This window comes from Apodemus sylvaticus, chromosome 22, assembly GCF_947179515.1.
Source record: "Apodemus sylvaticus chromosome 22, mApoSyl1.1, whole genome shotgun sequence".
Lineage (NCBI taxonomy): Eukaryota > Metazoa > Chordata > Mammalia > Rodentia > Muridae > Apodemus > Apodemus sylvaticus.
In genome coordinates this window covers 58,939,382-58,955,495 of record NC_067493.1, presented here as the reverse complement: position 1 = coordinate 58,955,495, position 16,114 = coordinate 58,939,382, and the positions used below count along the sequence as shown (strand labels likewise).

Sequence of the window (16,114 nt, the reverse complement as noted above, 5' to 3'; positions counted from 1 at the left end):
GTTCTCAGGAAACTTCCTAGATTTCACCTTAACGATGCTGGTCTCTTCTCAATCACCATTAATTTCTTAGCTCCAGCTAACCAGCATCAATTGTCCCAGGAATGCCATGTTTTCATTTCAGTGGTCTCTTGTTAATCCTCATCACACCTGACTCTTAAGCCCCTGCAGACCAGAATGACAGAATCTTAATTCAAAGTAGCAAATAGCCCTATTGGAGTTTCTAAACTTGCCTGTGAAACATCACAAGCGAGGCCTCCATCTCTGCACTGGTCCCAGCATTCTTAACCTTCCAGGCTCCAAAAGAACATCCTACTGAGTTCTCAGGGGTTCTTCTAGCTCAAAGTTCCAAGGCCCTTTCACAGTTTTCCCCACATCATGGTCAAGTCTGTCACAGTAGTACCCAACTACTGTCTTAGGGTACAGTTGGTTCTTGTAAGTCTGGGAACTGGAGTGGATATAAAAGCCAGTAGAGGCAGAGAGAGAGAGAGAGAGAGAGAGAGAGAGAGAGAGAGAGAGAGAGAGAGAGAGAGAGAGAGAGAGAGAGAGAAGAAGAAGAAGGAGGAGGAGGGAGGAGAGGAGAGAGTGAGTGAGTGTAAGGAGAAAGGAGTTGAAGAGAGCAGTAGGATTGGGGAGGAGCAGTAGAGTATAGGAGACAGAAGCGTAGGGTCAGAGAAGAAAGAAAGTTGAGTAGGGCTAAAGAAAAGATTTCAAAAAGCAAAAATAAGAGATAGTTGAAAGTGAATTGGGCTCCCAGACTGAGGAGACAGTTGGTGCATTGTTGTTCATCACTGAAGGAAGTCAAGACAGGAACTTAAGCAGGGTAGGAACCTGGAAGCAGGAGCTGATGCAGAGATCATAAAGAGGTACTGTTTACTATCTGGCTTCCTCTAGCTTTATCATTCTGCTTTCTTATAGAACACAGGACCACTAGTCCAGGGATGGCACCACCCACAATGCTCCCCCCATTGATCACCAATTGAGAAAATGCCTTACTGCTAGATCTCATGGAGACATTTTCTCAACTGAGGTTCCTTCCTCTCTGATGACTCTAGCTTTTGTCAAATTGACACAAACCAGCCAGTACAGCCATGTCACACACACACAAGCCTTAAAATATGTCGTTACTAGAAGAGTTTAGTTAATTAACATTTTGCTGCAGTTTCTATCACTCCTGTTCTTGCTGGGCTGTCTTCCTTGTAAACATTTCTTATGATACATTTGCATCTTTCTTTTGGGTTCACAGCTGTGCTCTTGAACACAGCCATGTGACACACTCCTGTGAGGTCAGACTTCTGCACTGATTGATCTCTCTCCCTCTCCCCTAACCCCCACCCCCATCCCAATCTCTCTCTGAGGTGGGGATCATATATCTAGGCTGGCCTTAAACTCACTAGGTAGCTAAGGATGATGACCTTAAACTTCTAATTCTTCTGCCCTTGAGTCCTAGGATTATAGCTGTGCCTGTTTGGTTTTATGCGTAAGTGCTGGGAATTGAATCCAGGGCTTCATGCCTACTAGGCAAGCAGTCTACCAACTGAGCTACATCTCTAGCCCAGAGTGGGGTTTCTCATCTTCCCTACCTTGTTCCTTTCCTGAGATGCCATCATTATGTATACCATCCTACTGGGTTCCACATGATGGCCGACTGTAGAGGATCTCAGATCGTATTGCAGGTTGTATAGTTGCTTAGAATTGATACTGCTCCTTATTCATCCTTTCCTAATGTGATATAGGTACAGGCAGTTTTACAGCGCAAAGAGGAGGAGGATCGCCAGATGAAGCAACTTGTCCAAGCCTTACAAGTCTCATTAGAGAAAGAAAAGATGGAAGTGAACAGCCTAAAGGAACAGGTATGTGGCCAGCTTCAAATTTATCGGGCCTTCCAAGAGGTGTAGCCCTTCACATGATAATTTTGTTTCTAAGGACTGGGTAGTTATAACACAGACTGCAGAGAACATGGCATTGTTTCTTTGTAGAAAATGACATCATAGTAAACAACTTTAGCAATGTAGGTTGGGAAGAATTGACTGAGCCACCCATACATACACACATTAGTCTTTGCTAGGAAAAGACATCCATGTAAAGTTTAAAAACCACACTTCCTGTTTGTGCACACTCCCAGCATTTAAAAGACTGAGGTAGGAGGATTCTGTCTTCAAAGCCAACTCGAGCTGTATATAGTGAATTTGAGGCCAGCCTTAGTTCTATAGCAAGACCTTGTTTAAAAACAGTCAAGAATGATGGCTGCATACAGCCTTAAAGCCCATAGAACTGTCTTTGTGGCTGGCTCCTTCCCACAGTCCTGTCTTACTGATCCATCATGTAAGTCCTAACAGCAAAGTCCTGTGGTGGCTAATGTGCATTCCATCCCATGCTCTGTTCTTGGTTTGGTTTGGTTTGGTTTTTCTTCCTGAGACAGGGTTTCTCTGTGTAGCCCTGGCTGTCCTGGAACTTGTTCTGTAGACCAGACTGACTTCAACTCAGAGAGATCCACCTGCCTCTACTCCCCAAGCCTTGTACCACCACTTTTTTTATGCCCCCTTCTCTTTTAGAATGTGAGCTTTCTCCTGACATACCTCTTGGCACAAAGCAGACACTCAGCCACTGCTGTGTGTGTATAACATTCTGTCACTTATATACCCATAACATTTTTCCTTTTTCTTAGACAGGGTCTCTTGTAGCACAAAATGTCTTTGAACTTGCTGTGTGCCTGAGGATAACCTTGAACTTTTTATTTTTACTGTTGTATTTTTGAGATAGGGTCTCATGATGTAGCCCTAGCTGGCCTAACACTGGCTACATGGACCAGGCTGGCCTCTATCTCCACATGCCTCTGCTTCCCGAATGTAGGATTAAAGATGTGTGCCATTGTGCCTGTAAACCATGAACTCAGGATATCCTCTTCTACCTCCCAAGTACTGGGGATTACAGGTGTGTGCCTCAGTGCCCACCCAAGAGAGTAAAATATAATTGGAACTTAAAACATTTTTTTAATTTATCAGGTATATATATGTACGTGATGTGTGTGAGTCATGGCATACATGTGGAAATATAGGAACAACTTTTGATGTTGGGTTTCAGGAGCTCTCCCACACACCACACAAACACCGATACAGTCAGACAGGGATGGTTTATTGAACACATTCCTAAAGACTTGACTGATCAAACAGGGCAACAGATATATCAGACTCAGGAAGCTGAAAGCTGTGTGCTGAACATTTCTCAATGTCAGCTTTTAAATACTAAAACAGCAAAAACTACAATGAGCTCCATGTTTCCTTAGTAATTGAGACATAATAGTTCAAGCTAACCCTTCTCTTGCTTGGTCCCGAGGGAAGGCTGCAGCTGGAGAGTTTCCTTTTTAAAAAAAAAAATAATAAGATTTATTTATTTCATGTTTGTAAGTACACTGTTGCTGTCTTCAGACACACCAGAAAGTGACATTAGACCCCATTACAGATGGTTGTGAGCCACCATGTGATTGCTGGGAATTGAACTCAGGACCTCTGGAAGAACAATCAGTGCTCTTAACCGCTGAGCCATCTCTCCATCCCAGGAGAATTTTTTAAGAGTAACAAACCTCAACACGAGAACATAACAGGGTACATGGTCAACATGACCCTGCTCTGAGTCAAGTTATTTTTCTGTGTCAGTGACTAGTAGGCTAGTATCAGGAATCTTCCTTGATTGATCTCCTACTTTATCCTTTGAGACAGGATTTCTTTTTTTTGTTTTTTGGTTTTTGTTTTTTTTTTTGGATTTGGTTTTTTAGAGACAGGGTTTCTCTGTATAGCCTTGGCTGTCCTGGAACTCACTCTGTAGACCAGGCTGGCCTTGAACTCAGAAATCTGCCTGCCTCTGCCTCCCAAGTGCTGGGATTACAGGTGTGCACCACCACAGCCCCGGCAAGACAGGATTTTTTAATCAGATCTGAAGTTTGCTGATGGCTAGTCTCCTTAGGGATCCTATCTTTCTATGCCTTTTAATGCTGTCCCTTCAGATGGCCTACCATACACACTTTGTTTTTATGTAGATACTAGTGATATGAATTCTGATCCCCTTGCTATGATGGCAAGTACTTTAATCACTGATACATCTCTCCAGCCTATAAGACATTGATAATGTGCTTTAAAACCTTAAGAAGGAAAAGAGGATTTGTAGAAGATGTTTGTTTTTGGGTTTGTCTTTTCTTAGACAAGGTCTCCCTATGTAGCCTTGGCTGGCCTGGAATTTACAGTGTAGACCAGGCTGGCTTCAAGCACACACAGATCTGCCCCCAAGTGCTGGGATTAAGGGTATGCATGTTAATACCTAGCTGGAGAAAGTTTTAAGGGGTTTGTGTGTGTGTGTGTTAGTTTTACTTGTTTTAGAAGCAGTCTTTCCTAGCACTTGAGAGGCAGAGGCAGGCAGATCTCTGAGTTTGAGACCAGCCTGGTCTACAGAGTGAGTTCTAGGACAGCCAGGATTACACAGAGAAACCCTGTCTCAAAAACAAACAAAAAAGAAGCAGTCTTTTTTTTTTTTCTTTTATTAAAACTTGTTTTATACAATCTATTCTGATCATGCTTTTCTCCTTCCCTAACTCCTCCCAGATCATCCCCTACCACCACACCACACACCCCCTGCAACTCTATACCCTTTCTCTAAAAACAGGCAAACAAGAGAAATAACCCTTTTTTTTTTAAAGTCCATTGAGTTCATTCTGTGTTGGCCAACTACATGGGTCCAAGCCTGAGGTGTAGTTAATATACCCCGTGAAATTCCATTGAATAAACTTAATTTTTTCTTTTTCTTTTCTTTTTTTTTTTTCTTTCAAGACAGGGTTTCTCTGTGTCCTGGAACTCACTCTGTAGACCAGGCTGGGCTCAAACTGCCTTTGCCTCTCTGCCTCTCTGCCTCTCTGCCTCAAGCGCTGGGATTAAAGGTGTGTGCCACCACTGCCCAGCATTAGTTTTTTTCTTTGTAAGTAGGTATCACTGGCAGATAGTTTCTTGGTTGGGTTGGGAGTTCCTGTGCCCTTACCCTTGCCATTGTTTGGACCCTGTGTGTGCTGTCACAGTTTTCTTTGCATTCTTACATGTTTTGATCCTGTGTGTTTGGAAGACATCATCCATCCCTCTGATTCTCTACCCATTTTCTGAATATGTATCTCCCTGAGCCCTGAAGGGAAGGATTTGATGAAGATTTAGGATTGAGCATTGCAAAATTTCTCGCTCTCTGCACATTGTCCCGCTGTAAATTTCTCTATTGGTTCTCATATTAAAAGCAGACATTTTGAATGGAAACAACTTGACAAAAAAAAAAAATCTGTATAATTTGAAGGACCATTCAAGTATAGAGGACATTGAGTAAGTAATGATGATACTGATGATGTCTTCTTTTTTTTCTTTACAGTGAACCCTAGGTTTCTAAAGTGCTAAGCACAATTACACATACCAGCTGTAATTATTTCTCTAATGTTTCTTAATTGTTAGAAAAGAAAATGGAATTTTTTTTATGCATTAAGAATTTGCTTGGAAATCTTGAGAGAATCTATTGTTGACTTTGAAAATCACCAAATGTTCAGAGAAGGCCAGTTATATTGTAAATAGAATTAAATCTTAATTACAACTAGATGGAAATAGAAGAATTAGGAATAGCTGGGAATGGTGGTGCACTCCTTTAATCCCAGCACTCAGGAGGCAGAGGCAGGTGGATCTCTGTAAATTTAAGGCCAGTCTGGTCTACAGAGAGAACTATGAATAAACTTAAATAGTAATAAACAGTTAATAGTTGAGGAATATAAAACCTATTTAAACTAAGAAAACTGTGAATGAATTTTGTCTGTCAGCTATATGTTACTGGTCTAGGGCATGCTAAACATAGAGCCAGTTACCTTTATCTTTATCAGTAAGTTAGTCTTGAGAGGAAAAGACACAAGATGATATCAGTTCTACACAGGTTTGAGAAGGGCTTTAGTGCTGGTACTCGATATTCCATCAAACCTGTAGTGTTCATTATGGTACAACTTGTGTGTGAGTAATGTCAACTTCTTCACCTTCTTCTAGATGGCTGCTGCCAGGATAGAAGCTGGACACAACCGCCGCCACTTTAAGGCAGCTACTTTGGAGCTGAGTGAGGTGAAGAAAGAACTGCAAGCCAAAGAACACCTGGTACAGACACTGCAGGCTGAAGTGGATGATCTGCAGTGAGTACCTGATGCTTGCACAAGCATACCCCAGCACTGGCCATGGTGATCTCAGTCATTTTCCATATACCACATCATAGCAATTGGGATTTTCTCTCATCTTTAATTCATTTTGTATCTCACACCAAGGATCATCTGTCTTATCCTAAGGTGCTAAGTACTTTAGGGGCAAATCAAATTATCTGACTCCTTTCTCAGGAAGCCTGAATTTAACCGTAACCCAGCTCTTTCTTGACTTCTTCCTCCAATATAAAGAATCCCCATTTGAACCCTCAGTCAAGGGATATTTTTACAGTCATTGTAGTATCACACCAACAGAATATCAGCTTAGACATGAGGAAAAGGACAGGATAAACCTAGGCTGCACATACACCTGCAGAAGCTTCAGAGGAGTCGGGCGGTGGTGGCGGCGCACGCCTGTAATCCCAGCACAAAGGCAGAGGCAGGCGGATTTCTGAGTTCCAGGCCAGCCTGGTCTACAGAGTGAGTTCCAGGACAGCCAGGTCTATACAGAGAAACCCTGTCTCAAAAAAAAAAAAAAAAAAAAAAGCTTCAGAGGCCTTTGTGTTATGAAAGTGTCTGACAGCACACTAATCTGAGTTTTTGTGACTAGAGTGTACAGAATACAAAGGGCTTTGCAGGGGTAGAGCATTGGAAAGACTTCACACTATCTATAGCTAATGGTAAGGAGTCTCACCATGGACAACCTTGGAGAACAAATTGAGAGAATTTTGTCATTTCATTTTTAACCTGTTTGCTTGTTTGTTTGCTTGCTTGCTTAAATGACAGGATTCAGGAGGGAAAGCATTCTCAAGAAATAGCACAATTCCAGACTGAGCTGGCAGAAGCTAGAACCCAGCTCCAGCTCCTACAGAAGAAGCTAGATGAGCAGATGAGCCAGCAACCGACAGGGAGCCAAGAGGTGACACGTAGGCCCCTGTTTTCCTACTGCTCAGACAGAAAGTATATGCTTTTTTAAATGTAATACTAAAAGATGAATAGACATTCCTTAGAACTGTTTTTACAGTATAAGATAGCTTTTTAAAATTAGTCATGTGCTTTTGTTCTTTAGATGGAAGATCTCAAATGGGAATTGAATCAGAAAGAACGAGAGATTCAGTCCCTGAAGCAGCAGCTTGGCTTGACAGAGCAACAGGGCAAGAAAGAACTAGAGGGTACACAGCAGACACTTCAGGTTGGTCTTATCCCTGTCCAGGGTCCTGGTTCTGTGTTGAAATGAAGCAGTCCCAGCCAGGCTGAGTGTTAACAAGAGTACTCATTGAAGTGGATCACTGTCTGGGCTCCCTGACCCCACCCACCCCAGTGATCTGAAGACATTGTCCCCATTTTAGAATGAGGCTCAGCATGGTTACCTGGTTTAGGTTACATGCTGGATGGAGGACAAACTGAGACAAATTCAAGCACTCTCCTTTTGTTAAGCTATATGAAATGTATGTACCAGAAACATACATTTTTTTTTTTAGCTCTAGTAAGTAGTATCAATATGCAATGTGTGCTTAGTTTAAGATCAACTTCTCCATGAAGGCTCAAATGAATAGTCTTAACTACTTAGGGAAAAGACCAGAAACATAACTTGCTAATATTCCTTGCTTGTTTAAAAAAAAAAAAAAAAGGCTCAAGTTATGAGATTGGTTTATATTGTTTCTTAGGAATGATTTAACTTATTCTAATAGCTGACTTTGGAATTTAAAGATTCTTTGGGGTTAACTGTGGCAATGCAGATATTGCTATTGGAAAAGGCTCTGTCTTAACTGGCAGGAGTGCTGGATTGATACTCGACAATTAAGAGCACTTACTGCTCTTGCAAAGGAGCTGGGTTCGGTTCCCAGAACTCACATAGTAGCTCACAGCTTCCTATAGTTGCAGCTCTTGGAGAGTCAACACCCTCTTTTGGCCTCCGAGGGCTCTTTTATGTTGTGCTACACATAAACACCTAAGCACTCACACATAAATCAGCCAACCAGTCACTCTAAAAATAATGTTAAGGGTTGGAGTTGGAGAGATGGCTCTGCAATTCAAAGCTCCCATTATTCTTCTAGAGAACTCAAGTTCAGTTTCCAGTGTAAGTAAGGCAGCTCACAACCAAATGTAACTCCAGCTCTAGAAAATCCAGCTCTCTCTTCCAGCCTCCACAGGTGCCTGTGCTCATGTGCACACACCTATGCACAGACACAGATGCACATAATTAAAAATAGGATAAATATTTTTTAAAGTCAGTGGTTTGCCAGTACCTAGGAAACTGCTTAGATGAAAAAATAATTCATCCCTAGCAAAAAGTACATTTCCCAAACTGACATACAAGTTAACATCTTAAAGTGTGTTTTAAGATATTTATTTTTAGATAGGCTCTTATATAGCCCAGCTCTTATGACCTCAATTTGGTCATATGTAATTAAAAGTGGCCTTGAACTATTTCTTTTTTCCCAATAATTAACATCCTGATCAAAGTCCTCCCCCTCCTCCCAGTTCCCTCCCTCACACAGTTCCTCCTCCCATCCTCCCTCCCCTTCTCCTCTGAGAAAGGGGAAGACCCCCCTGAGTATCAGCCCACCCTGGCACCTCAAGTCACTGCAGGACTAGGCGTGTCCTCTCCCACTCAGACCAGACAAGGCAGCCCAGTTAGGGGAATAGGATCCATAGGCAGGCAACAGATTCAAGAACATCCCCCACTCCAGTTGTTGGGAGACTGGTGTGAAGACCAAGGTCCACATCTGCTACATACATGTGAGGGGCCTAGGTCCAGCCCATATATGCTCTTTGGTTGGTGGTTCACTTTTTGGGAGCTCCCAAAGGTCCAGGTTAGTTGACTCTTGGTCTTCCTGTGGAGTTATATCCCTTTGAGGCCCTCTTTCCCACCACTCTTTCATAAGACTCCCCAAGCTCCATCTGATGTTTGGCTGTGATCTCTGCATCTTTTTCAGTCAGCTGCTGGTAGAGTCTCTGAGAGGACAGTTATGCTAGGCTCCTTTCTGTAAGCAGAACAGAGTATCATTAATATTATCAGGGATTGGTTCTTGTGCAAGGGATGACTCTCAAGTTGGGCCAGCCTTGAACTCTTAATCCTTCTGCCTTCTGAGCCTCACCAGTCCTGGGATTATAGGCATGAGCCACTCATTATGATCTTTTAGCTTTAAAAAATATCATTTTCAAATAGACTATCAAGTCTGAGTTGGAAATGGTACAGGAAGATCTGTCTGAGACCCAGAAGGATAAGTTTATGCTTCAAGCCAAAGTGTCTGAACTGAAGAACAACATGAAGACTCTGCTGCAGCAGAACCAACAGCTCAAGCTGGACCTCCGCCGTGGTGCAGCCAAGGTTGGATTTAGGTTGCATCCCTTACAAGTTAACTGTCTTTCTTATTTAGATTTTGGCTGGGGTGGGGGTGGGAGGTGGGGGCAAGAAGACAGGAGATTGGCAGGTTTTCTAGTCATTCACAGATCAAAACATTTAACCAACACTGAACTATGTTGTGCACAAAGATCATAAAGAACTCTGCTTGGACAGTGGCCAAACAACTTTATTTTGTTACCTTGTTCAAGAGAATATTTATTTCTCCTCTTGAACACACATATCATCTTGCTGTAGTACTATTTTAAACTACTGAACAATCATGATGTCCTGCCATTGTGGGACACAGGGCCTTCAGATTGGTCAGGTGAGAGCATCAGGCTAGTATCAGCCCTGATGGAGGGTTGAAATAGCTGGCAGATAATTTTTGCACAATCGAAGTAAGTATCGCCTTATTTCTTAGGGAAGCTCAAAGTATAGGCTTATATCTGAGGAAACTCCCATAAGAGAGCTCTAATACCATGTTCAGTTATTTCTCCTTAGGGTCATGCACAAGTAGTTTGTGCTTAACTAAGTGCATTACTGGACCAGCTAGTATATCTTAACCTACTAACTATTGGGCTGTCTTCATAGACCTGGCAGTTCAGTCCTCTTCTCAGAGTGGGGATGCAGGGAGGGTCAGTTGTCACAGTGGAGAATGAAGAGCTAATGATGTGCTTTTAAAAACAGAAGAAAGAGCCAAAAGGTGAGTCCAACTCATCCAGTCCTGCAACACCCATCAAGATACCAGACTGCCCTGTCCCAGCCTCATTACTAGAGGAGCTGCTGAGGCCCCCACCTGCTGTGAGCAAGGAGCCCCTCAAGAATCTCAACAGCTGTTTGCAGCAGCTCAAGTATGCTCTGTTTTCTATGCCCCATTTTGTTCAGCATTTAGACATGATATGTTTTTCCTAGGGGCATCTCTTCTGGTGTTTGTACATTGCTTATGTCTTTGAAGCTCTTGTGAAATAAAGGATTTTTACTGGGGTCCATGTTGTAAGATGAAAATAGCTAAGTGAATCTTGGAGGGCCCTTAAACGGTCAGGTGTCTTACCTATGTCCTATATGATGAGCCTCTTAGCTTAGGACAGAAGAGACCAGCATCATGGGCTATATATGGCACATGGGACCCTGAGAGGCAGGTGACCTTGTTGGGGGAAGTCACATGTGACAATACCCTCAATTGACAGCTTATAGACAGCAGCTTTATTAGCATCAGACCTTCAGGTCTGTGTCTTTCTCACGTTTCTGATGGAAGCACCTCTCAGAAAACAGAAACCTATATCAGATTGTTTGCTGGCTCCTGCCCAGCATGGGGAAAAAAATGTCAAGAGCTTTTGTCTTCTTTGGCTCCTGTTGCAGAATAGTTGATGACGCTGGGAACCCCATGATTGTATTATTTACGGGGAAAAACCTGTTTCTAGTTATGATGTGTCTCAGCCTAGCATACACCTTTAATCCAAGACATTTCTGTTTATTGTAAACAGGATTAAAGTCAACCATAAGTCTAGAGGAGGAGCAGTCAACCAGTTGGCAGGGAGTGAACATTGAGAGGGAAAAACATAGAGAATAAGAGGAAGTCAGGAGAATAGAGAAATCATAGGCTGTAAAAGGGTAGAACATTGAGTTTGAGGTGTTTTTGAGACTGGGTGGAGAAGAGCTTCCTTTTCCTTTGGGTTGTTGGCTGAGAAGGAAAGTCAGCTGGAAGTTTTCTCTGCCTCTCTGAGCTAGCAGGCTTTTACCCCAGCATCTGGCTCCTGAGTCTTCATTAGTAAAATTGAATGATGGAGATTTTGTTAATAGCAAACAACAGATTCCAGCTGATTTTGCTGGTCTGTGATAACATTTATTAGTCTTTGAGAGAAACACATATGACCAGTAGTAAGTAGTAGATTGTTAGAGCTATGGCTGGTGATTCTGTCTGATCCTTGTATGATTTAGGGTTTCTTCTTCTGCCTTCTCTCATCTCTCCAGGCAGGAAATGGACAGTCTACAGCGCCAGATGGAGGAGCATACCATCACTGTGCATGAATCCCTGTCCTCCTGGGCTCAGGTGGAAGCTGCCCCAGCAGAGCATGCCCATCCCCGGGGAGATACAAAACTACATAATCAAAACAGTGTTCCCAGAGAAGGTCTGGGCCAATGACCACTGTTGTCCTAATCACCAAGTATTTGTGGCTGTTGAAGAACTACTCTTAACAATATTATTTATTTGATCGAATGCTCTGGTGGCGTTTCTTTTTGTTGTTGTTTTTTCCTTTTTTTAAGAAATGAGATTTAAATTTTCCTTTACTTTTTTATCAAGGATTAAAACAACAGAAAAAACTGGGAGGTAGTGGTACACACTTTTAATCCCAGCACCCAGGAGGCAGATGCAGGCATGATCTCTAGGAGTTTGAGGCCAGCATGTTCTACAGATCAATAGTTCCAGAACAGCCAGGGCTACAAAGAGAGACTGTCATAAATAATAAATAAGTAAATAAATAAACAAACAAGTAAATAAATAAATGGATGAAGCAAAGATTAAAAACAGTCATTTTAAACCACAACTAGCTTTTCTCATGAAATGACCAAATCTTAAAAACATCAGAGTTTGGACTGCTGGTGAAATCTGAGTGAATCTATCTGAACAGTCACTTGCAGAAGGACACACATAAAACCTTTACTTTCCTACATAAATGAGTTTTTATTTACACCTTTTGCTTTTTATTTCATTTGCTTTTCAAACTATCCTACCTAAATAAGATGTATATATGAATATTAAGTCTTTTGAAAACATATATCTATATTATTTAAGGACCTAATTGTCTTACTGATTTCCTTTTGAAATTTTACTATGGAAAACAGTTATACATGTAGCTTTAGGAATATCAGTTTAAAAATGTATTTTAAGAAATATAACTTAGCCGGGCAGTGGTGGCGCACGCCTGTAATCCCAGCACTCTGGGAGGCTGAGGCAGGTGGATTTCTGAATTCAAGGCCAGCCTGGTCTACAGAGTGAGTTCCAGGATAGCCAGGGCTATACAGAGAAACCCTGTCTCGAAAAAAACAAATCCAAAAAAAAAAGAAATATAACTTATTTTCTATGCATCCTAAAACCAAATACTCTTGGCACAGAAAGAGTTGTTTTAGTTTTAGTCTTTTTATTTCTGAGAGTCTTTTCTGCCAACATCTCCATGAATTAATAACACCTCTCAACTCTGTGGCTTTACATGGTTTTACTCACTTTGGCCCTACCAACAGGGCAGAGCTAGTCAGGCCTTGCAGTTAGCAGGGGACAAAAGGACCTCCAAGGTCTCCTCATAGTAACTTGACATTTGGAGAACACTGGTAGAGGAAAAGAGTAGGAGAGGAGGCAGCCTTGGTCTTGGGTTATAGGCTGCATACACTGTGTCCCAAAGATAGTTTATTAAGCACTGTGAATGTCTGTGCGGCCATCAGGAACTACCATGGACATCTACTGAATACTTGTGGCACAAGAAGTCAGAGTAATACCTGGAAGAGGGTAGTAGGCAGCTTTGGTCTTCTAAGACAAGTCAAGAGACAAAAGCTTTTTTAAAGTCAGCACTAAGTGTGTGATTTATTGCTGTCTGCTTCCCAAATCATAATAATGCTTTATATACTGACTAATTAGAACAGTTGAGGTCTTTAATCTTTGTGAATGCTCATGAAGAAAATTTAAAATAAAGTGGGTTTTTTGATTCATAACTGTAATTCCAGCATTTTGGAGGCAGACTCAGGAAAAAGATCAGTTTAAGACTAGTTTTCAGCTATATAGCAAGTTCCAGTCAAGAGTGGGTTACATGAAACCCATGACTTAAAAAGACATATAAGCTGGAACAACAACAAAAAAGATATGAAATATTGTTAGAAGGGAAAGAGAGAAAGACCTGAAGAAGGAAGCTCTAAGTATTAGTGATCAGCTAGTTGGTGTCTTTTAGTGGGTTTCTTGTCTATGTTGTGGATAGTCAGTTTGGAATTTTTAATCTGTGTTCTCTTATAATATCCTATTAGAAGGTTAGCTAATGTGGTTAAAGTAGAACTATCCACAGTAATGTCAGTGTTTGAAAAATATTCTCTAGCAAGTATTGGAACTTCAAAATGTATAAATCATTTGTACAGGGTTTATCTTTTAAAAAATTTTAAAACTTTATTATAAATATACCTTTTCAATCTCTAAGTTAGAAATTATAAAAAGATAATAATTTACATTCTTATTTATTTTGTATTTTTAATGTCAAACCCAAGAAATAGTACTTGGTTTGGACTTAATTCTGCAACCTTCTTCTATGTGAAGAGATCTTCAAGTGAGTTGTGTTGATTGTGTTGTCTGGGAAAGAGTAAGCTAATTCTGAACTCATTCAAGTGAAGGTTGGTTTCATGGGTTAACCCCCATTTCTTCGGTTGCTTTGCTGTCCCATACGCACGTACACTCTTAATATCCTCAGAAATGGCTCTTCTCCTAAACTTTGTAGTCTGCCTTGTAGATTCTTGGCTAAGTTCCTCTTGGCTCCATGAAAGGCCTGGCATGTCTTGGCTTCTTTCTCTGTCCCTCTTTGTGCACCAATGTGTCTTTTTTCACATTTGTGGCTCAGAGGACTCTCAGATTGGAGCTGGCATTCTCTTAGGGTTCTTTAAGTCACCTTGAATTTGAGTTTTCAAGTTTCCTTTTTTGTTTGTTTGGTTTGGTTTTTTTTCTTTCCTAAGAGGGATCTAAGGGATTCTATTGTACTTCACCTCCTTGAGCTTATTCTTGAGTGAATATAGCTTGATTACTGTTGCCTCTGCAGCCAAAACTGGGAACTTTAGATATGCTCATGAAAACCTGCAGGCAGGTCTGGAGGGTTGTTTTTTCAGGCAGGCTCACACCATTGTGAACGATTTGAGCATATATCATATATGCTGTACCATGTCTTATACTGGACACTTTGGCTTGCATGATTTGCACTATTAGTTGGTTTTCTTAAGTTTAAAAAAATTACCATGAAATTTCAATCATTGTTTTTCTGGTAGACATCCAATTGATGCCATGATTTTAGATTTTTACACCATTGTAGTAAGCAATGATTTTGAGAAGATGTAAGGCTGACTTTACATGGACTTCAGGGAGCAGGACTGCTGTCTCAGAAGGTAGTCTTAGTGTATATATCAGAAAGCTTGGTTAAATTCTTCTCCATTTCACAATAAACTTTACCATTATGTGGATATTGTAAAAGCCAGAGTCTTATAGGTCACTATGATATATATTTTTCATATATTTTGAAATAAAAATTGGTAGGTGATTTTGGATTTGAAAGGGACCATCATATTTTAAAAGTCCTGGAGCCTTGGAGCATCCCAGTGATAATAATAATACTGTGGCATGAGATATCCTGAGTCTTATCCTAACATGCTCAGTAGTTTGGAATTCTAGCTCAATCTACTCTGTAGTGGTCATAGGTACTGACAGGATCTTTGGGTCCATGTCCAGTTTAGGGGGTCCAAAATTTCAGTGGTTTTTGAGTTTCTCATTTTTATAAAAAGTTATCTCACAAGGGAGTCTTCACATTGGGGCTTTCCCCAGGAAACTGTCATCACTGGTAACAAACTGTAACTTTAAAAGGCATGTTGTTGCTGTTATTGTTTTGCCTTTTTTTAATGTAAGTATGTTTGGGAACTCCTTACATTTTATGCAATAAACTATTTTTGGTAAAGGTTTTCATAATTCATTGGGGAGGGCTTCCTTTTTAGTACTAGCATTTTGTCATATTTGGGAGTAGCTTTTATAGCTCATGTTGTTTCGCACCATTTTAAAAGATAATTGTGCCCTTCCAAAGTTTGAGGTAGGATAAGAAGATACACACCTTGTTGTATTAGACCAGCAGAAGTAGCATGGAAACCATTTCTCTTCATTGGCCTGCATCCACCGTCACCATGAAGGGGCACACTTGCATGTGCAAGAGGATGTTGAGAGCCTGTCTGCACGATGCTCCTAAGCTGACTAGTTTCTGCTGGGTTGATTTTCATATCTCAAGCAACCTTTTCTCTTTTTCACTCACCCTTTATTTTTGATCAATGAATTATATAGGTCTACTTCAGGTAAAAGTTATTAGTAAGCCACACAATTTAAGTATGAGAAAGGAGAAGAATTTGTGAAGCTCAGTATATAGGTCCCTGAGGCACTCAAAAACCTGATAGCTTGTGCAGTATTAGAAGCAAGTTATGAAGGAACTGTGAAGAGACACCATGTCCACAGCAATGTACGTGTGTGTGTGTGTGTGTGTATGTATGTTTGTGTTTGCATGTAGAGAGTTAGGCAAATTCCAAAAAAGATAAAATTGTACACATATTTTTCTTTTTCAGTTTTTCTTTTTTTGTTTGTTTTTCCAAGACAGGGTCTCTGTTAGCCCTGGCTGTCCTGGATCTCACTCTAGATCCTCCTGCCTCTTCCTCTCAAGTGCTGGAATTAAAGGCATGCACCATCACTGCCTAGCAACCACCACTCTCATAAAGGAAAACATTTAATTGGGGCCGGCTTACAGTTCAGAGGTTTAGTCTTTATTGTGGTGCTAGAAAGGTAGCTGAGAGTTCAGCATCTG

The 16,114-nt window shown here is 41.0% G+C and overlaps 1 protein-coding gene across 4 annotated transcripts in view; it reads left to right on the top strand.

The window, feature by feature from the left end:
- Golga3 (golgin A3) overlaps nt 1-15,229 on the top strand; it is a 47,874-nt gene extending 32,645 nt beyond the window's left edge. For 3 of the 4 annotated variants that reach the window (XM_052168422.1, XM_052168420.1, XM_052168421.1), the window contains exons 18-24: nt 1,734-1,850; nt 6,048-6,187; nt 6,977-7,109; nt 7,260-7,382; nt 9,363-9,524; nt 10,227-10,390; nt 11,511-15,229. In XM_052168422.1, the coding sequence (XP_052024382.1) occupies nt 1,734-1,850; nt 6,048-6,187; nt 6,977-7,109; nt 7,260-7,382; nt 9,363-9,524; nt 10,227-10,390; nt 11,511-11,682 (1,011 nt within the window). In that variant the 3' untranslated portion in view covers nt 11,683-15,229. Of the gene's footprint in view, nt 1-1,733; nt 1,851-6,047; nt 6,188-6,976; nt 7,151-7,259; nt 7,383-9,362; nt 9,525-10,226; nt 10,391-11,510 lie in introns of those variants that run through there. The other variant, XM_052168423.1, reaches the window with a different exon arrangement.
- The last annotated feature ends 885 nt before the right edge of the window (nt 15,230-16,114 follow it).